Below are 22,353 nucleotides of genomic sequence, written 5' to 3'. Positions count from 1 at the left end.
TTTACTTACCACATAAGAATGTTACTCAAACCTAAAGTCTAGCTGCAAATTGTCCATGCAAACCAAAATCTAATCTAATCACTTTTAACTATATACCCTCAAAGGCAATTTGACCATAGATGGAAGGGAGTGACAATTTGCTGAGTAGTCATAGGCTGTATATAACCAGAAACTTTAAAAGGGACTGACATTTTCTTGTTTTTATGGCCCAAATTGGGTAGTAATAATATTTTAATGTGAGTTATAACATAAGCAAGAACACAGTGCAGTATTTTCACTTGGAGAAGGCAGCACCGTAGAAACTGAAATGGAAAATCTGTTGTTAAAGCATCCAGTGAAGACCAGACTAAACACTTGTGCCAAACAGCACAGATTACATGCTGTATGTTCAAGCCATTCCAAGTAAAAACAAGCCAACTGTAGACATAAGGGGAGACAAAGGAATGGGAAAAACAATAGCGGATAATAAGTGATTACTGCGTTAAGTTTGAAAAACAGTTGTGTGAAAACTCAAAGAAAGGCACAGAGATAGTTGAAAGAAGTTCTATTACAGTGAGTATAATTATCTAGATACCAAACCACCTCCTGTTTAAACTGTTAACTGTGGTAGTGAGAAATCTGCCAGTACCCAAATTAGTCTGGCATTTTCATGGTGTCAAATACTGTAATATGTACAACTGGCAAAGAACAACATAGTTTCATGCATCAAGTGCCAGCAGCAACACCCCACGAGCAAGGCAGTTTCATGGAGGCTATCAGACTCGAGCATACCAAAACCCCTTCTCTTCCTCTTTTTGGCAACCTTAAAAATAAAAAGCACAGTCATTAGACTGGAATTTACATGACCTATTTTTCCAAACGTATGATTAACAGTTTACCAGCATCACACCCTTAAAAGCGAAAAGATTTTGTTTCTGATACTCATCCAGGCACTGAACAAATGAAGTTAGGAAACTGTTCCTTGTACATGCATGAAATCATCACTTGACAACTAACACACACACACACACACACAAACACTGATCGATGGTTTTCCTTCGTATTTTGGGACATTTACAATATCGGGGTATTGAATAACTTCTAATTTTCCTTCTGTGAGTCATGGCAAGTGACTGCTTTTTTGAAACTTAACAGGACATCCTGCGGATGAATGCATATACTTATTGTATTAGAAATGTAAATGTTTGTCCTTATTTATTTAAATATCGCACACCATATATCTAGGAGATAAGCACTGGAACAGCAAAGTTGACAGGCAAATTAGCAATGCTTAAATCCATCTAATCCCCCAAACATTAAATGTTTTGAATACTCTTCTCAATCTTAAACATTACTTGTATTGCAAAATATATATGAGCCTACGTACAAAATATTAATTTGCTTTTCAGTCGCTGTGCTATCAAACAGATGGCACCTGGGGGCTGTGATCCCCACACGCAGTAGAGAAGATCCTCTGAGCACCCTTGTGCGGATTTCACAAGAAAACCACAGTGAGCTACCCATACATAATTATTTCATCTTTGTGAGGAATGTTTTAGCAATTCGTGTCAATAAAGAGCTTGAAGAGAGGGAAACTCTCTCTTAATTTTGTGCCTGCTTTTTCTTTATGGACAGTAAAGTTACAGCTGTAATGGCAGGGGGAAACAACCCTCGACCCCAGGGGAAGCCGCCGGGGTAGCACGAGTGACCGAGGGACAAAACTGGCCGTGACTCCCCTTGGGCTTTCTTGAGAGGCGTGTGAGATTTGGGGCTCGTAAGTAGCGCTTTAGCCTAAGTAGTCTGCTAAAGACCGCCTCTTGTTCCTCTCTTTGAAGGCAAAAGGACAAACGGGGCTTGGGGATGCCACCTTCTTCCCTGAATTGGCTGAATCACAATGCAAGTGATCTGGGGGCTGGGAGACGGCTTTACTGCCTCCGGGAAGAAATGGGTCTCGCCTTTCAGAAGAGAGCAATCCTTGCTCCTGGGCACTGGGGGAATCACAGCGGGACCCCCCCAGCTCGCTTCCCCCGGCGGCATTGTGCCACGGGGGGCAGAAGCTGAATGCGGGTGGTGGTGGGGGGCATCTCGAGACAAAGAGGTGTGGGGAAGGGACAAAGGGGGGCGTGAGGAACACCTGTCCCCGGCTTGGCACCGAGTGAAAGGGCAGGGAGGAGCCGAGCCCCTCCTGGTATGGAGGGGAGGCAGGAAGCCTGAGGCCTGTAATGGAGCGCCCTTCTTAGCAGTCAGTAGCAGGTAAACTCCACCAGCGATTTCCCCATTGTATCTTAACGGCTGTTTGTTGAACCTCACATTTCTTAGATCATCAAACTCGTATAAAATCACAGAAAAGTTTCCCAGTAGAACCTCCTGAGTTTCTCTAAAGAGCTTCGTCCCTTTTGTTGATGCACCCAAAATTCCAGCTCGGGTGCTTGGCTCTCCTCACGGCGGTTCCAGTGTAAGCGGTGCTCCTCACCATCAGTCCGCCAGAAGCACGTCTCTCCTTATCAGCTTTCCATAATCTTCCATCGTCCATCTCCTCCAAACATCCTTTGCTTGCTGCAGGTAACGAAAACCCCTCATCAGTTTCTCTTCTACTTCTCCCACAGCTCAGACCCTCCTCCACTGCAGTCACGGACGCCAGATCCCACCAGATTCCCCCATTTCCTCAAAAAAAAAACTTCTTGACACCATTCATCAGCCTGCGGAACCCCTCCCTCCTGCCAGGCTGCGGCCTTAGGAACTGCGTAGTGAAACCGGGCATCAGCAGCTAAACATTCGCTTTCTTTTTAATCAGAAATTGGGCGCCTGTCACTACACGCCTCATAGATTTAACCCTCCTCAACCTTTTCAGACTCCGACGGCTCTCGGTAAGCCGGCCTGGGCGGTGCCGTGCCCTCTGTCGGGAGGGTTTTTGGTGAGTTTGGCCATAGCGGCGGGGCACGGGGCAGCCGTGACAGGGCTACGAGCAGGACGAGCCCTGATGCCGGCAGGAGGCAGGGCCGGCCGGGGGGGAGAGGGAGAGGGAGAGGGAGCGGGAGGGCGGCGCGGAGCCTCCTCCCGGCTGCCCTTCCCCGGCCGGTCGGAGAGCGGCACTGTGGCCCCGCGCCGCACGCTCCACCGGAGCCTCCCCGGCTCTCCCCCTGCCTCCGCCGCCGCCGAGCAGCCCCGCAGCCCCAGCGGCCGGCCGGAGCCGGGGAGCCGAGCGGCGGGAGGTAACCGAGGGCCGCCGGGGTCCGGCGCCGAGCGGCGGGGCCGGGGAGGAGCCGCGCCCTCCCCCTGCCGCCGATAGGGCGCGGGGCTGCGCTGCTCCCCGCCGCCGCCGCTGCTCGGCCGCCATTTCGGGAGCGGGGAGGCTGCCGCGGGGGGCCCGGCTCCGGGTGGCCGGGGCCGGGAGGGAGGCAGGCAGGGAGGGAGGGAGGAGGAGGAGGAGGAGGAGGAGGTGGGAGCCGCCCGCTGGCCGCGGCTCGGCGCTGCCGGGGAGGAAGGGGAAGGGGCCGGGTGCCCGGAGCGAGAGCCCCGGGGAGCGGTAATGGCGGCGGCTCCGCCTGCGGGATGCGGCCGCTGCCCTGGAGGCTCCGAGCGCCGCCGGCCCCCCGCGGGGAGACACCGACACGGGGAAGGGAAGGGCAGGGCAGGGCAGGGGCCGCCCCGGCCGCTGGAGGAAGGGGATCCCCCCGTGCCATGCAGCGCAGGCCATAAAGCAGCACCGAAATGCAGAGCCCGGCGAGTTAAATGAGTTAATTCCCCCCCCGTGCAAAAGGAAAGCAGAAGGTTTTTAGGGTTTGGAAGGACTGCTTGTGCTGAACGCTTGGAAACTGCCAGGCCACGTTTACTGTGCGCTTATTAAATACACGTCCCGTGTAGCGCGGTGTGCCCAGGTGCTTTTTGGACGTTGTCTGCACTTCGCACCAAGTGCCGTAAGGTCACTGGGAATTCAGAGCAGCCCGGGTTAAAAGGACAGAAAAAAAAATACTGTTTTTCTGCACGTTACTTTTAAAAGTTCTGTTCTAAACGACTCAGAACAGTTTGACTCCAAGAGGTGCTTAAAACGCTTTGACACAAACTCCTGCTGAAGTTGAGCACCCACCTCAAGTTTAATGAAGCTTTCAGTAGGGCTATGCGGTTAAAAGATGAGAATAATTCATATGGAGCTTAAGCTCCAGCCCTCCAAAAGTTTTTGGAGATTTCCATCCCTTCGTCCATTTCACCGTTTGCTCAAATAAAAGGTGAAGGCACTTTGTCATAGGATGTGACTGGGGAGCCTGAGGTCAGGATGTAAACCTGAAGCAAATTGCAAAAGGGCAGAAAAAAAAACAACAAGCGTGGTATACAATTGTAATAGCAGGTCTAGCCCTGATTCATGGGGTACAGTCACCATTAGGGCAGGGCTGGTGTGGGTCATGTGTTTGCAGCCCTTTCAAGTTGCAGTAATTCTTCGTGTTGTTGACTGGACCCACGTGATGAGCCAGCATCAAAGCACATCTGAAAAATCCTTTAATTTCTTCCTTATAGGCTGTTTTCCTGTCGCGTGTTCTTATTTACTTAATAAACTGTGACATTTAGGTCTGTTTTTTTTTGTGGCTTTCTCCATACTAGTTTTAATTTTTAAAGGAGTCTTTCTCTGTTTTGATGTTGCAGGTTTTCAGCTGGGGAAGGCGCTGATGTAGGAGGGAAGTGAGATTCTTGGTGTTATAGATGTGAAAGTGCAGTAGTACATGACAAAAACGTTAGCCTAGGCATGGTGTTGGGGAACATCCATGGCTTGTTTGCAGCTGTTTTGTTTCATGGTGTAGGCGAGTCCTTAGCTGTGATCCTGTCAGTTTTACAAAAGGCACTCCTGTTGCTTTTCTTTGTGCGTAAATACATTAATAGGAACTGAGGGGGGGTTGGCCTTTCATGGTCTGTCATCTTTGACTCCTCCCTGCGTGCTGATCTGTAGCTAAATAGCTAAAATAATCAGTCATTACTTTAAAAAAAGTTTGTCTGTGCATGAATTTAGTGCTGGTAAAAGTTGCTGAACTAACTAATTCTTGGGTTTTTCATTTTCTTGAGTGTTCTATGCTCAATTATTCTTGGGGTTTAGGAAGCTGCTGCCATCCTCTTTACTACAGAGGCTCTGCTACTATAAAAATGTTGGTAGGGTGTTAATTAGTCTTCAGTGACACTACCTCCCTTAATTAAATACGGCCATACACTGATATTTTCTCCTAAATCCAGCTGTGCTTGTGGAAGAAGCTAAGTTTGCTAGCTGCTTCTTCTCATGACTCTGCTGGGGATTTGATCTACTGGTAGGTTGATTTATGTAACTGATCTGTGTTCTGTCTCAAAAATGGTCTGTGTTAGCTCAACCCACTACTTAAATTGAATTGGCTGATGTTTTTCAGTCATATAAGGTGAACTGGTGAACTACTTTCTGAAGGTAAATCATAGGTTTAGGTCTCTGCCAAGGGAGTAGTGACAGTCGTTGGGAGGCTGTAAGCTTCCAGTAGTGACAGTAGTTTGGAGGCTGTTGATGTACCTGGATGAGGTCATGTATCTGTGGGTTTACATTAAGCTGAAAATAGTCTTTATCTTTCTAATAGCTGCATAATGGCTGTGCATGTGCTGTGTTCAGCTGGCCTGGTGGCTCCCTCCAGAAATAGAAGTACACTAGAACATATGAAGAAGGTGTAATTGTATTGATGGAGCTGTGTAATGTAGTTTCCAGCTTAGGACCTGATGGGCTGGATTTCTTCTTGCCTAGAAAATGTTTAGGATGTCTTTGTGAATAAGCTGTTCTCATTCCTATCTTGCTTTCTTAATGTGGTTTGGCTTCTTGCTTTTTTTTTTTTTTTAAGCTGTGATCTCATTGTGCACCTTGAATTGCTGTGAAGTGTGCTACAGGTCACTGTGGGATGTGTTGTTTGGGAAGTTACTCTGAAGTGGTACTCACGTTGCTGTCGTATGTGGGCCACCATCAGATTTCATAAACTGTTCTGTGCTTTTCTCCAACATCCCTATTCAGCTTCTAGTTGTGGACTCTATTTTGTGAGGCTACTGGTTACTAGATAACACTTGGGTGATAAATCTGGCTGATGTTCCAGCACACCCTGTGCCCTGAGGCTCCAGCAGTCATGGTCTCATCAGTGCCCTGTTCTTGTAAATGCTTTCTTCAAACCTGAATGTATCTTTGTTTCCGAAGTCCAAAGACTTCTTGTGCTTCTGTTTTATCCCAGTGTGCAACAAACCTTCATTTGGAGTTGCAGAACTGGAATGTATGTATCCAATGGAAACTGTATGTATCCCTTACTCAGCTGTGGCACTGGGGGATCAGCAGAGTGCAGCACTGTCTGCCACACAGACTTGAAGGACTTAAGTGGACCTTCGGGTAGCAAGAGAATATGTTGCAGGGAATTGGTTGGATGGTACTAGTGATGACTTTTTCTGTGTAGTAGATGGAAGGGAAAGCTGTGGAGCTGAGAAGTCTTTGTATGTGGAAGCACCAGGAGCTGGTGACGTTGTGGAAACCCTGTTAGGTGCCTGCATAGGCCTGGAGACCTGTGCTCTGGAATCTGAATCTCTGTTAGCTGCTTCCTTTTTCCAGCAGCAACTAGAAATACTAATTAAACCCATCTTCATTTGCATCAATAGCTAAAGCAAGTCAAAATTTGGGGAAGTGGCATTTGCATTTGTTGCCAGTTCTGATTGCTGCCAGCACAGAAAACTCTAAATAAGTATGCTTTAAATGTTCTGCTTTCCATTCCTCCGTAAGGCCACCTGCATGTATACACCAATAATAAGCAGCACCTGTGATCTTCAGCAGTACTTCTTGTTTCCAACACCACCTCATCCTGATGGAACCGGTCCTTACCCTTGCTGCTGCCCTTTCGCTGGGTCTCCAAGTACTAAAATAATGCTTATTGTTGGCCAGGTCTCAGAAATCTGGTTTCATCTAAAGAAATCCCTGACAGCAGGGGAAATACCAGTGAAAGAGGTGTATAAAGACAGTTGTTCTTAATAAGCAGAGGTGCTGCTGGAGGACACGCCGGTGGCTGGGCCTGTCCCATGTCTCCTCATCCTGCTGTGCCCAGCTGGCCTTTGTGCTCACCTTTTGGTGGGCCTCTGGCAACAGCAGCTTTCCAGCTTCAAAGGACGCAGCATGATGTGGTGTTGGACAGCTTCTGTTGCCTGTTGAGCACTTTTGTTTCTTACTCGGAGCAAGATGCAGCTTCTGAGAAGAACCTGTCTGTGGTGCAGGCCACGTGCAAGGCTCAAAAATCACAGGAGCAGAGAAGACGCCCCAGCAGAGCAGCTCGTGTGAAGACTTGCGAGGCAGTGTCTTGCACTTGGGCTGAATTTTCTGAGAAAAGGAGGACCTTAGTTAAAACCTGAAGTAGATAAAGCCCTCTGAATACGTGGTGAAAATTACGCTGCATGGGAAAAGCAAGAGAGCAGAAAAGATAGTTTTAAGTGTTTTTAAAAGCACTTTGGTCTCTAGCTGGGTATAGATTTTGACGTTAAATAACGAAGTGTTGGAGAGTCCTGTTCTGTTACTGGCTGCTGTCAGAAATGAAGGAATGCAGGAGGCTCACAAACCATCTCCTTTGCTACTCCTGGGCTTATTGAGAAAAATCAGCTGGCAGGCATTTCCTTTTCTTCATCCCTTTTCTACCTTGTTTTTCGACAGGGGACTGAACTTTGTCTGAAATGAAAAGTTTGGTGTTTTATAGACTGAATTAGAGAGTACAGTGGTTGGGTTTGATTTGATTAGCTGCTTTTTTTGTCTTGTGCTTGTACTTAAATACTTGTTTTGCTCCATTTATGAGACTTAAGAATATAGAAAATACAAGAGAACAAATCTGGAAGTAACCTTAATAACCTTTGCATTTTAGTGCATTTATTAGTGTGACCCGATAGAGAAAGCGGAAATGTGAGTAATGGAAACAACGTAGTGTCTCACTGCCATCAGGTACATTTTGGCCTTTCTGTTACCTTTCTAGACTGAATTTCTCTTCAATGAGAGCCGCAATGTTCTGTAAAATTGCTCAACAGTTTTTCAGTCCTTCCTGGAGTGGCTTTTGTAGTTTAGTGCAAATTGGGTGAAGCCAGGTGTTGGAGAGTGGGGTGAATAGTGTCTTCTGCCTCCAGCCTGCCGTTTGTTTTGTAAATTTGGATCAAAAGGATGAAAAAGGTCAAGGTGTTGCTTAGGTGAAGTGTTGTGTATGTTTTGATGACGGTTCTTAATGCTTTGGAGCACTGGAGTGTGGTTAAATGCAAAATGGGAGCTGAGTTGAGTTTCCCAGTCTCTTAAAAAGACTCCTACAAAGTCATTGAGCCATCCACCCATTGTATTAGGAGCACGACAGAGTATTTGTTTAAATTTCTATCAGTAGTTTAGCTAAGTATCCTCTTTTTTTTTTTTTTTTTTTCTTTTCTTTTTTCTTTTCGTTTTAATTGATTTTTGTTTGGTTGGAAAACCTGGCTGCTGTTAGGTGCCCTAGGCTAATTTGTACACTGGAATTAAGTCAGGCTTTGAATAAACCTAACATCTTCAGTGTGGACCCAGTGCTTTAGGAGGTTTTAGGTGCTTTGACGAGCACCTAGCATTGGTGGAGCGTTGCAAATTAACAGTGTATCTAAAAGCAATGTATTCTGTTTTTGTTGTACTAGGGTTATGTTGCCTAATTCCCCACATGATGGAACAAAGCTTTTCTTGACCAGCATGGATATATAAACACTTTCAAGATGGTTAAGAACTGTTGTGAAGAACCAAATGGAATGACAAGTAAGGAAACTTACTTTTATTCCAAATTCATTCTGCTGTCATTATGTTATTTCCTTAACTGATGTAAGTCAGCTTTGTTAGGGTAAGAAATTAGTAACTGAAATTAGTAGGTGTTTCTGTCCTTGGCAAAACTTATATTTCAACTTGTCATGTTGTCATTTCAACTTATATTTCAACTTGTCATGCTGTGTACTTTACCAGTAAAATTCTAGGCATACTTAATCTATTAAAAAAAAAAAAAAAAAAGTATTGCTCATTGTTAAAACTGCTTAAAGGTGCATGCTCTGTGAGCAAAATACCAATTTTAATTTGTATTCTGACGATTCCTTTGTCAGGAGGGAGCACCCACTTCTACTGATGCCTAATTTGTACATTTGACAGTATGGTTTCCTGACAGAAGAGTTTATTATATTTTTTTAAAAACTCCGAATCTTTATTAAATATGAAACCAGTGGTGGTTTTGGAAAGATGAGAAGGGACCCACTGCAGGGCAACTCGGTGAAGCTGAAAATGTAAGTTTTTATGGCATTATAATTTGATTCGAATTTAGTTTTTTTTTTTTTTTCATTCTTAAGAATGTCAGTACCTGTGTGTGTTTTTCAAAGCCAGAAGATTCAAATGAACGTTGCATGATAAATATTCTATGCAGTTTGAAATTTAAATTTTTGTGGGGAAATAAGAAAACAAAACCAACCTTTGTTTATGTGTGTTGAGTTAACTTCCTTAAAGTGATCAGAGAAATTTTAAATTTGTGTATGTTTTCAAAACATTCACAAATGGGCAGGTTTGGTCATTTTGGCTGAAAGTTGCCTTGTGTCAAGGCAGGAGGTTTCCTTTGGCCTTAAAAAAAGGCAGAGAAGTAATATTGATAGCTTATTTGTCATTTGAACTTGATCTCAGTCAAACCAGAAGCCATGCCACTGAATGATTTTGGTAAATTTTGAGCAGCAGTTAGAATATTTTTCTGGTGTATCTGCTTCCAAAACAAATTCTTGTAATGACTTTGAAAAATTACATTTACTGCTGATTGTTTCTCAGTGCAGTATCTCTGATTTAAGGAGCTTTGCAAATAACTTGGTATCCACTGTCTAACTGACTTAAAATAGTTTAGTATATTTCTTCCTTCACTGTGCATCTTCTGTCGGTTGTTGAATACTACCTTTTTCCTTCACTTCCTATACTTGAGATTATACGTATAATATGACTTGCAGTCAGTCTGATGTTCTGAAGAATTTGGGCACATCTTGAAAATGCAATCCACAGTGCATGGTTTCTAAGAAGACATCCAGGTATAAAAGAAGTATGAGAAATCTCAGGCCTCCTTCAGACCTTTACTCAGCAATTGTATATTTACTTTCACATTACACTGAAAACTAGACAGTAATGCAAGTCTCAAGCCTTAGACTTCTCTTGCTTTCTCATAACTTTTAGTCAGATGCTGCTTGATACTGTTTTGTAATAGCTTTTGTTTGATTTTATAAAAATACTGTTCTTCAACAGTACATAGAAATTCCCCTCTGCTTTCTAAGAACTGCTAGCTTTTGCTGTGGAATTCAAATGAGCTTTAGCTGAACAAATTTAACGTAGCTTCAGTGTAAAAATTACTTGTATCTTTTAGCTTACTTCAGAAAATGCATTTGTAGCCTTAGCAAACTGATAGCTTCTGTAGGACAAGTCTATATTAGCACTTATTTCCTAGCGTAAATGAAATCTTACCTTACCTTTTTTTTTTTTTCTTTTAAATAATATTTGTTTGTGAAGGGTCTTGGGGACTTTTTTCCGCTTAGATTTTTCTTTGGCTGGTTTTAAGGGTTTTGAGTTCTTTGGATTGAGTCATAAGAGAGAGTATATTTTGAATCTTTGAAGGAAAACTTAAAGTGAAGTTACCATTTGCTTTACCTGTGCTGGAACTTGGATTTCACCCTAAAGTGTCTGCTTATGACGAATCTACCTCTAAAATTTTCAGTATAAGCACTGTTTCTATTTTCTTAGTCGTTCTACAGGTTGTTCACTCAGCTGCATTGTAGGAAAGGACTTCAATGACTTAAATGTTGTGATTCCCAGATATCTTTGTTGCCATTTAGCTGGAATTTACCTTTAATGCAGGAAACAAATCTTAGTGTCTAGCATAGCAGATAAAATCCCATGTGTTAATATGTGAAACTAAAAGTCCTAATAAGCTTTGATGCTCTAGAGTTTAAATGTCTTTATTTGAGCCAGTTCGGGCTGAATCCCTAAGCATGCTGATATTGACATTTATTTAAAACGCACTGATGATTATTTTGTGCTGCAAGCAGTCCCTGTAAGATTTTAAGTTTTGGACTTGGCCTGATGTTGTAAACAAAGTACTGACAATGCAGGAAGGCAGGTGTCTTCCCTGCAATAGCCAGCTGCTTCGCCCTCCTGGATTGCTGCTTTCTGCAGGAGCAACCACAAGGCTGGGAGGCCTCGAGGCCATGATTATGGAAAAAAACTTAAAACATTTCATAGTCAATTGTCTTTCATGAAGTAACTTCTCTTTCCTATTTTCATTTTATATCAGGAAGGCTGTTCTGGTATTAGTTTAACTTAGCTCTTTGTTTATTTAATCTCTTTTAATGCCTACTAGAGTTAAAAACAGTATGTTGAAAACGTGTCATCCCCCTTCCTTCCCAATATGAGGAGTCTGGCCCAGATGACTGTTATATTTCTGATAGTTTGGGTTATTTTTTTCTAGGGATGATTGCATTAATGAAAATAAAATGGAACCTCGTGGAACATGTCTGCAAGGGAATTCCCTGTGCTGTGGTTGCAGTGATTTCAATTCACTCTGTGCTTTGTGGAAGAATTTTCTTAGGTATTTTCCTAAGACTTTAATACTTAGTTTATCAATTTTAGCATGAGAGTGGAAAAAAAAATGGAGAGGGGAAAAAAAAATTAATATTTTTCCTCTTCTATATAGTGGTATTTACTGGTCATCTTACTGAGAATTACAAACACGTTCTTAAAGCTAGTTTAAGAAACTGTTGGTTTTCCTTTCCCTGGAAAAGAACATTGCTACTTGGACATTGGTATTGAGATTTGACGTTTTAGTCCATCCCCATGCTGTGCAAGGTTGGCCACTGCTCTGCACTTCGTTGTTCCACCTGTAAAACAAAAGGAAAAGGTGTGTTGTGTTAGGGTGATGACATCGGTGCTTGCCTGTGTTTGTAGTGACTGGTTTGCCTGTTGGTGGCTGCTGATCCTTGGCTGCGTGTATCTGTGCTTGAAAATGTCTCATGCATCTACCCAGCTCCTTAGGGGTAGAGGTACTGAAACAGGCAACATCAGAGGCTCATAATCCGTGATTAAAAATAAATTCTGGACATCTAGAAAGATGATGATATTAAGGCACCCTGACAGGTCTACAGCATCTCTCTAGGGTTTGCACATCTTGTTTTGTAGAGAATGCTGGTGTCTTAATCTCTCTTTTGTTTGTAAGATTGCTTAATTAAGAAGGTAATTCTCATAGAAGCAGATTTGTATACAGTTCTGGTAGGTGGATTACATTGAGAGGAGATCCTTAATGTCAGGAGATGTGTATTTCTGAAGAACTGTGAGTTGAGGACGTGCTTGTGAGTTTTTTTTTTTTTTTTTTTTTTTTGTAAAGGTGCAGTTGAGACTGCCACAGGAGTATTGTTTTTCATCAGCACTGTAATGAAGCAGCTGTTTGCTTTAATTGGCTGCGTGTAGAAGGAGGTATCCAGAACTGCCTAGTGAACCACCGAGTGCATTGCAGCCTCTGGTTGACTGTCTGGAAACCTCTTTCAGTGTGTTCAGCACAGCCCTGCTCTTCTAAATCAATCTGGTATTACAACGGCATTTACATCTTGGGGAAAAAAGCCCCCATTCACAGCAAGCTACAAATTGTTTTATAATGTTAGCCAGAACCAACAAATGTAGCTGACCTGCAAGTCTGGCTATTGGGTTATTCAAAATTGTTTCCCCTTTCTTAGCTTTCAAAAAGAGAATCTTGAATATCTGAAAAGACAAGTCCTGTGATAAAATCCTTTTACAAGTTCAGGGCATGCTCTTAAAAACAAGTGAACAATTTTCCCTTCCAGTTGTGTGTAGCTGCGTCATCCCTTTTGTAATGAGCGCAGTGGGCTTTGTGTGTGCTCAGTCATCTATTTTTGTAGACTTTTATTATGCTTGGTAATATCAACAGGAGATATTGCCTGGGAATCTGTCCAGGAATTACATTGAAAATACAGTGGTAAACGAAGGGGAGTCTGTCAAAATATCTGATACTGTCCATGATGTTGTCCATAATACCTTATTTTAGCTTTTTTTTTTTTTTTTTTTCCTTCTCTCATTTTACTGTAATAGTATTCAGGATTTGTGGTATTACTTTGAAAAGGTTTTTGAGATCTCTGGACCATGGCACCAGCAGTTTACTGTAAATGCAAGGATTATGCTCATAGCTCATGCAAACAAAGTCTATTCCTATGAAACACAGCATCCTTTGTAGCGTACTGACAAAGGGAAAAAGTATTATTATTGTTGGAACAACAGATGAAGGTGATGGGAAGTATGTGATTAATTCTCAAAAGCATTTTTTTCTGATTTAGATCGATGCAGACTGAAGCGTGGGGCTTTGTTGGACCATAAGAGTAAGGCATCCTGATAGATAGTGTGACACACAGCTTAACGCAGGCCGTGTGTTGGGAAGGCAATATCCTACAGTGAAGTAAGGGAATCGGTTGTTAGAAGTCCTAGCTAAAGAGTGTGTTTTTCAGCAGGACTGATCATTATAAGGGAGCTGAAATGAAACATTAACAACACTTGGAGTGCTCTGCTTAAAGTCTCTTGGTGTGCAGTAATGTCGAGGCGCATTAATAGCTTTCTCCCTTGCAGGGACTTTTCTTTGTCACTGAACCAGTTTTAGTGGGGAGCATTTTTTTTGGCACTGACACCTTGTGTGAAGTTAGGTCTCAGCCTGTTTTACAGGCTGGAGGATGAAACAAACAGAAAAACAAGTTTGAAAACCGTGACTCTTTTCTAATCGTTTTGTTTGATTTTTTTTTTTTTTTTTTTTTTTGGTGTGTGTGACAGTAAAGAGCAGTGTAAAGATGGCTAATCAGAGAGAGAGAAATCAAAAAGAATAATGAAAAAAAATAATCTGCGATTGTCCCAGCTCAGTCTGGCTAGCTAGCATCTTCCAGGGTCATCTCCCCATTATTTTTTGGAATGCTGCCTCTGCCTTTTTGTGTGTATTGTCATGCCTTTCACACTTCCTCTTCATTGTTTCAGACATCCATTTATTTTTTCTAGCTGAAGTCCATAAACATACAGTAGAGACTCGTGGGATCCTGAAGTTGTTTTTCTTCCACTCTCAAGTCGTAAGAATTTATATAACAGTTTACCTCCTTTTAAATACTTCTCTGGTAGGGAAGCTATCACTAAATAGTGATTCTTTGCTGTAATTTACTTCAGATTCTCAGCCTTACCAACGTTTTCCACTCTACTGAATAACCCCTTTAAACATTATAAATGAGTTTGTTTTGAGCTTTGCTAGAACACAACAAAGCTTTAATGTTATTTGACATAAAGGAAGAACTGAGATCACACTATATGCTCTGCCTGGATTTCAATTAAGAGTTGCTTTCCTCTTCTACACAGGATTAGTGCAGTAATTGCAGTTATTATCAATGCCATCATGTTTTAACTAGAAACATTCGAAGGTTTCATGGAAGAAGTGGGGGAGGAGGACAGGAGCCTCTTCCCACTGCATGGCTCATAAAGCTGCAAAATGTTTTGAAAAGTTAAAAGCACCAACACCAACAAAAAAGCAACGCAAAATTGCTGAGGTTGGAAGGCAGCTCTGGACGTCATCTGGTTCAACCCACCTGCTCCGGCAGCGTCACCTAGAGCTGGTTGCTCAGCCCAGGCAGGTTTTGAAGATCTCCAGAGATGGCAACTCTGCAGCCTGTTTTCTGGTGTCTGAATACTGAAGAAAATCAACTGTTTACTCTTAAAATACCCAAAGTGGAAAAGGATAGTCATGTTCGGAAGGACTTGTGGAAGATTTGGAAGTGTCTGCCATGTTTTCCAATAGTTTTGTCAGAGAAGCAAAGGCTCTGAATTTTTAACAGAATGTAAACTCTCCATAATGTTAACTGGTCATCAGTAGGTGTTAGCAGAGGAGTCCTTTTGAACTGTCTGCCTTGCATTGCCTCCCTTTTCTGGATTTTTCTTTTAAACTCAATTTTATTTGTCCTGTCTTCCAGACAAAGATTGGATAGCTATCTAGTTCGAAATAAGGGTGTCTAAGAAGAAAGGCATCCTTCTGGAAAATGCATTTCTGGACGCTTGTGTATTTTTTATCTTTTAGCTTTCTTAACAGGGGGCACGAAAACACGACCATATTAAAAGTTGTTGATTCTCTTCTTTCCAGGTCTGCTCTTCTTGTTGTGTACATCCTGGTTATGAGAGGTTTCTTGTGACTTCTAAGTTTGTTACCATTGACCTCATGTGAACAAAACAAAAAGCAAGCTGACTTTGGAAAACAAAATGCCACGGAGAAGGAAAACAGGTGGAAGTCCCTCTCGGAAGAATGGAACTGCTGTATTTCAAGGGGACCCAAGCCTCTCAGTGTCACAAGCAGCATACAGTGTCAATAAGGAAGAGCTCTTCAACAGCATGTCAGAAATGTTTTCTGACTTGGATCCTAGTGTGGTTTATATGGTTCTGTCTGAATGTGATTTTAAAGGTAAATAAAATACAGTTGGTGTTACAGTTTTGTTCCATGTACAGACAGTTCTTAAGTAGGGCAACACCAAAAAAGTTGGTGTGGGTGTTGCAAGTATATTTGTGAGTCTAGTTTTTAACGAGTAGGTGAGTCATAATATTTTGAAATTTTATAGCTCTTTGCATGCACAATTCTCCACGTTTGACAGTGTTTCTCTGAGACTGGTAATTTGCAGTACCAGTGTGCTTTAAAAAATGGGGGTACAGTTTAAGCAGCAACATCTGAGTTGTTTGGGCAGGGAATAACTATTGCTTGGAACATATTAATCAAGCTGTGTTCATATGGTCAGATGTGATTAGCTGATTTTTTTCCTAAGAATATTTGCAAAGAAGGTAGAGGTTGGCATTCTTCATGTGTGTGAAATTTAACCATTAAAAGGGCTGCTTTTATTGCTGTTTTTGTTACCTGAATTGTATAGAATTTATAACTTAATAGGTCAACTTAATATTTGTTGCTATGATCACTTTTCCTTGAAAAGTGGATTTGGTGTAGTTATTGATTCATGCTTTTGTGTAGTAAGATTTACACACTTAGTTTCAGTTTAAAAATTGAAAAAATAGAATTTTTTTTTTTTGTATGAGTAACAGTAAGTTGCTCTCATATAGTAGAGAAGATAGAAGGACAAGGAAGGTTTTATATAAGATGTACCTCCGTGTGCAGAGAGAGTTGGACTTGAACGGACTTGTTGCTACATTGTACTTCAGAAAAATAGAGGCTTAGTTTTAATTTTATGCTACTTGTGCCAGGTTTTCATTTTTGTTAACGTTAATCACAGGTAACCTGTGCTCCATTTAGTGGCTTTCCAAAGATTCAATGTGGATACTGGATTTTTCAAGCTATTAGTTGTGACATTTTCACTTGAGCCTAGCCATAATGAAAGCAATTTTTATACTTGTATCTCTTTAGCTCTCAATAGTGTCTTTCAGTTCATTTCACGCTGTTTCACTTGTACCATTTAGGTTAGAAATAAGGATCCATTTAAACATCCAGCTCTGACTTACTTGCTTTTTTTCCAGTTAAACATAGTCATTTTTAGATGCTGTTTCCTTAGCCATTTTAATGCTTATTATGTTATTATTTTGCAATATGTCTATTTTTAGTTCTTTTACCTCTAAAGAGATACAGGTCGAGAGTTGCAAAAGGTATGTCAATAGATGAATTGGTGAACTTTCCGTTGGTTGTCTTAGTTATTATGAATACTTCCTGAAGTAAAAAACTACATTCGCATCAGCTTGTGTTGCTCCGGTTGACCACACTTTATTTTCTTTATTCAACAGTAGAAAATGCTATGGATTATCTGCTAGAGCTGTCTACTCATGCCGAAGGAGCAGTATCTTCAAAAATCTCAGGTTTTGATACAGTAGTATCATCACTAGCTCTTGTTAATCAGCAAAGATCTGTTGCAAATCAAAGAACAGGGGGAAGTACTGCAGAACAGAGTAATTCTGAAGAAGAAAAAGAAAAGGTCTTATCGCCTGATGTGCAGCTGACTGAAGAACTGGATTCCTTAATAGAAAATGCCTTTCAGAGATACAGCTTGAGCGATGAATTGCCTAATTCTGCAAATGACCAAATTGTATGTGAACATGATGGCTTTAATGAATTTACTCAGTGGGAAGGATCTGATTCAGGTTGCAATGTCCTACATTTCCCACAGCAAATAGGGACAAATGATGAGGTTTTAGAAAACCTTTGCTGTTCTCAGCCACCAGTGAGCCAACTGAGCATCCAGACAAGCTCCCCAGCTGCATCAGACACTGTTGCACAAGTATTGGAAGATTCTGGTTGGTCAGAAATGCAAGTTCACCATGATGTAGCTTCAGAAGCCTGTAAAAAATCAAGTGGAGAAATGTCATGTGGAAATTCTGATCAGGCACAAAATACTGTTCCAGATCATAAAAGTGAAACTGCTGCTTCTGGTGAGTCCTCCCAAAGACCTCTGGAACTTGGAGTAGCTGTCAATGAAAATCCTAATTCAAAGTGCATGGAACAGGACAAAGAGGTAATGACTGCCTGTAACAGCCACCAGAGCGCTTCTCTTCCAGAGGCATCTCTTGAAAGATCCAGTTTCAAAACACCAAAACTTGTAGATTTTGAGCAATCTCAGCAGGGTTATAACTCAAACTTTTCTATGCCGTCATGTCAAACTCATCAACAGTGGAACCTCCTGGCTCCTGCGTTTTATCCTTCCAGTGGAAACCACAGCTTTGTAACTCCTGTGGCTGCCAGTCCAGGGCAGTGGAGGCCTATTTCAGACTATAGGAATTTGGAAGAAGGACTTTTTTTTTCTTCTCCAGCGGTTTCAAATGCCTGGGATAGCAATCCTTCTCTGAAGGTATGGGGAAATCAAGATAGAAACTCAAAATTGAACCTCTCGCAAGCACAGCAACCACCTGTTTGTCACATGATGAGAAAAAAGATGCACCTTATAGGTCAAGTACTTGTTCTTCTCAGAGGTGTTCCAGGATCAGGAAAATCATATTTGGCAAGGTAGAACATCTATATTGTGAGCTTATAAAAGAAGTTGCTTAATTGTCTACAGGATTTAGTGCAGGCAAAGACTATTTTCTGACATTTTTAAATAGTTATGATTAAACCTTAATTGTCCTGCTGTATGTACAGCATCATGAGTAATAACAATTGGGGAGAACAGAGTCACTTCCAGCTCCTTGATCTCTGGTGAAAATAAGAATAGGAGGGGTACGTTTGAATGTCCCTCACTGGCCTGAGGTCCAGAATAGAGTTACGCCAGCAGAGTAAATCATCACAGTAATATTTAGCTCTGCTGTGTTTGTCTAATCCCTAATAATTTCCTGTATTTCCTTCCAATAACATTGTTGGAAATACAATAGGTAGAAATTTCCCTCCCACTGTCGGAATTCTTTTGAGAAAATTTGTGGAAGTAGTATGTGTTGAGTGTCTCAGGGTGATATCTTTTCTAACTCTCCAAAAGCCTAGATTACACATAAAGTTCTTTGGCTGGCGTCTGACATACTTGGTGCAATTAAAACTGCATGTTTATCTGGCAGTATGAATGTATGTCACTAGATAAAGATGGAAAAAATATTTCTCTGATTTCTTGGAGTGAGACTTGTAGGGAAACTATCAGCTGTTTTCCCTAGATATACACAGCATTTGCAAAAGGAGGGAAATTGTTGTAGTTCATCTTTGCTTGGAGGATGATTCATCCTTTACCTGAATTTGCTGCTTATGTGCCAAATAATCAGCCATGCTGCTTTTGGACAAGAGACTGAAGATGTATATGTTAGTAAACAGCAGGGCTGGGGAGGAGAAGGGGAAAAACTACTTACTTCTTGATCTTTCACAGGACTTTGCTGGAGGATAATCCAGGTGGAGTCATTCTTAGTAGTGATGATTACTTTTATAAACATGGACAATACCATTATGATCCCGATTGCTTAGGGGAAGCACATGACTGGAACAGGAAACGAGGTGAGAAATAAATAAGGGACTAGCTTGCTTGTTTACACTTCAGTGCTTGTGTACTGTTGAAGAAGCTGCCTGTCTTGTAATGCTTGTGCCACAGGATCAGCATTTTTCCCATCCTGCAATTAGTTTTGAATGTGTGTAGAAAAAGAGTATGAGCAAAAACTCAGAAATCACCTGTTCATTGTGTGTTTTGCAATCGAGAGCACCAGTTTTGTCAAAAGATTTTGTCCTCAAATATCATCGTGGTATGTATCTTGGGTTGTATCCCCCTGGAGTGGTGATCAGTGCTATCTCCTAGCAATATTTTTTTCTGATATTAAGCTGAATAATTATTTATCCGTATACAATAAATAATGAGAACGTTGATACAAATAAAACACCTACACAGATATTTTCCTGCTCGTGGTTATTTTTTTCTCTCGAGCATTAAAATGTTGGCAAATTTAAAACATTTGTAAGATCAAGACAGAAACAATAATATTTTTCCATAATCAGTGTATTTTGTGATAGAGGCTCCCACTAAGCTCTCCATAGAAACAGCTCTTAAAGCATATGTTTGCTAAATTTGAATCATGATCACTTTTCTACTGTCAGATTTCTAACCTGTAGAAAAACGGATTAATAAGAAATATGATTCATTGATAACTTTGATTGTTCAGACTCATTGTAACATAGCTACAGAAACATGGTGCTGTGTCTCAAAGCTAGTAATTCTAAACATTTTATGACTATGTATTAAAAATTACAATAATTCTTTTGATTTTTCATATTTTATACAGTTTACAGAGTGGACTAATCTTAAGACTGTTATAAAGCCAAGAATTTTGTATGCAACAAAGAAGTCCACTTTAAGGTGATCATGTAGTTTTTTTTAGTTTGATTTATTGATTGATTAGTCATCTTGCCACATTTTACATCTGCATTTTCATTCCTTGATTATCATGCATTTATTAATTCAAAAGAATAATGTCATATCTCAGTAGCTTTACATATGGGGGGGAATTTCTAAAATAAGAGGGCCTTGGAACAGAGAGAATAAGTTGTGGCAAGAGTTTACTCAGTGGTTAATCATTGTGGATTATCTATTAAAAAAATTATTACAGATTTAGAGAAGTATAAGTGTTACATGTCCACGCTATTATCACGAAATTAACCATATCACATTCATTTATACACCTGTCTTTCAGCCAAAGAAGCATTTGAAAGGAGAATCTCTCCTATAATAATAGACAACACAAACATACAAGCATGGGAGATGAAGCCTTATGTTACATTGGTTAGTATCATAATTTCATGGATACAAAAAGGGATTACTGACCTTTATGTCAACGTGTTTTAAAATCAGATTATCTTCCTCAGTCTAGCTCTTGTATCGCAGGGAAGTCTGGAGTCAAGTGCTATATGGAATGATACTACCCAGTGCTGTGTTGTTTGTATGCCTGCGTGTTGAACTGGCCTGGTTTCCAGGTGACAAATCCGAGTGTTTTGTACTTAAAAGCAAAAATATATTTTTGTGTGGAAAATTGGATTATTTTCCTCTTCTATATTGTGAGGAAAAATACAAGCTACTTTTTAAAAATGTATGGTCTACTCGCATCAGTAGTGCAGATTATAAGGGCCATTTACTTGCTGCCTGCTCAGGTTTCCAGGATGTCAGGAAGGCTTTCCACTCTAGCTGTGTTAGTAGAGCTGAATTGCCTGTTTGGAACCAGCTGCATCTGGCCAGCTCTGAATGTCTGCGTGTAAGCATTGAGCTTTTCTGTATAAGAGGCTGTGTAGACACATGCATACCACACCTGGTGAGAGGCGATGCTCTGTGCTCTTGAGTCTGCTCTGACTCCGAGGAGGTAGAACATTAAAGGGATTATATCAAACAGAGATTTTTTTTTTTATTGGGATAATGGCACAAACTTAATTTAAAAATCTCCATTTATATAATTAGAATTGAAACAGTGAAAGAAAATACATTATTCCAGATATTTAATTGGTTTTGAAAAAGATAAAAAAAAAAAAAAAAAAAAACAACAGCTTTAAAGAAGCAGCCTATGCATGTACATTTTTAGTAGATGGATGATGTGTTTTTGTTCTGTTTTATATTTGTTTTATTCAGGCTCAGCAGTTCAAATACAAAGTCATGTTCCGCGAACCAGACACTTGGTGGAAGTTTAAACCAAAAGAACTTGAAAAGTAAGAATGTAAAGGAAAATTTCATGTTCTATTGAATACTTCTCATAGTCTGACTATGACTTTATTTTTTTCAATAATAAGTAGACTTTAATTTTTCATACAATAGTAACCTCTGTTAGATTTTATATACGTTATATATTTATATATATATATGTAATTCTGTCACTTTGTTTTAATTAATACAAAAGATACTAGCAGCAATGCCATGTAACGTTTTCATGATTGCAGTTCTTTTGCATCAAAGAGCAGTGATTGCTCCTTTGGGTTCCTGAAGTTGTAAAAATGATCGTAGGTTGGGACTGGTTTTGCACCTGGATGGTCTGTTGTCTTACTTGGAATGTCTTTGCTGCCATGTGGATTAAGACCGTCAGCACCTTGTGGCCTCAGAGGGACAAACACCTCTGTATCAGCCCCTGTGTATTTAACAGGACCTCTACACGGTCCTGTTACTTACGGTTTGTCTTGCCTATTTAGCTCTGTGTCAGTGGATAATAAGATATCTTAAAAATATATTGGTTGGATATATATCCAGCCCATATATTGGTAAGTTCAAAAGGTGTGCTCAGTTGTTCAAAGTCCAAGAAGTGGCTGATGTCCTTCTAGGATCAATACTAGGGCCATTGCTATTTAATGTCCTTTTTATGACTTGGATGTTGTGACAGACTGTGCCTACATGAGCTTTGCAGATGATGCTGAATTGGGCAAGAACAGTTTATTTAGCCTTAAGAAGAAACGTTTAGGAGGGATTGTATTGCTGCCTTCAGCTACCTGTTGGGAGGTTACAGAGAAGACTAAAAGGATCTCTTCTGAGAATGGTGCAGGGATAGGATAAAACATAAACAAGTTGGATCTTGTGAAACTTTGATTACATAAAATAAAAAAGGTGGTTGGGCACTGAAGGAGGTTGCCCAGAGTTTGTGGACATTCAGTCACTGGGTACATTGAAAACCTGACAGCCTGGCCTAGCTGTACCTTCTGAGTAGGAGGTTGTGCTGCATTTTCTCCAGAGGTCCCTTTCACATTAAATTATTCTGTGATTTCGTAATATGTGTTGTCATCTGAATTTACATGCTTAGCTTAAGGTTGGCCACTTTTCGAGGGAGGTAAGGTAGATTATTTTCTTACCTAACATACAACTTAAATGTGAGAAAACCCAGCAGAAACCAATGACCACCTGTGTCTCGTTGACTGTGACACTACCTTA

The 22,353-nt window shown here is 40.9% G+C and overlaps 1 protein-coding gene across 2 annotated transcripts in view; it reads left to right on the top strand.

Annotated features, from left to right (window-relative positions):
- Positions 1–3,084: 3,084 nt before the first annotated feature.
- The window catches only part of N4BP2 (NEDD4 binding protein 2), a 40,462-nt gene continuing 21,193 nt past the window's right edge, over positions 3,085–22,353 (top strand). For both annotated transcript variants that reach the window (XM_084286134.1, XM_084286133.1), the window contains exons 1-8: positions 3,085–3,191; positions 8,629–8,743; positions 9,079–9,255; positions 15,159–15,473; positions 16,790–18,002; positions 18,841–18,965; positions 20,150–20,238; positions 21,073–21,149. In XM_084286134.1, coding sequence (XP_084142260.1) covers positions 15,275–15,473; positions 16,790–18,002; positions 18,841–18,965; positions 20,150–20,238; positions 21,073–21,149 — 1,703 coding nt within the window. In that variant the 5' untranslated portion in view covers positions 3,085–3,191; positions 8,629–8,743; positions 9,079–9,255; positions 15,159–15,274. The remainder of the gene's footprint in view (positions 3,192–8,628; positions 8,744–9,078; positions 9,256–15,158; positions 15,474–16,789; positions 18,003–18,840; positions 18,966–20,149; positions 20,239–21,072; positions 21,150–22,353) is intronic.

Source organism: Netta rufina, assembly GCF_964035555.1.
Source record: "Netta rufina genome assembly, chromosome: 4".
Classification (NCBI taxonomy): domain Eukaryota; kingdom Metazoa; phylum Chordata; class Aves; order Anseriformes; family Anatidae; genus Netta; species Netta rufina.
This window is presented reverse-complemented; position numbering and strand designations above follow the sequence as displayed.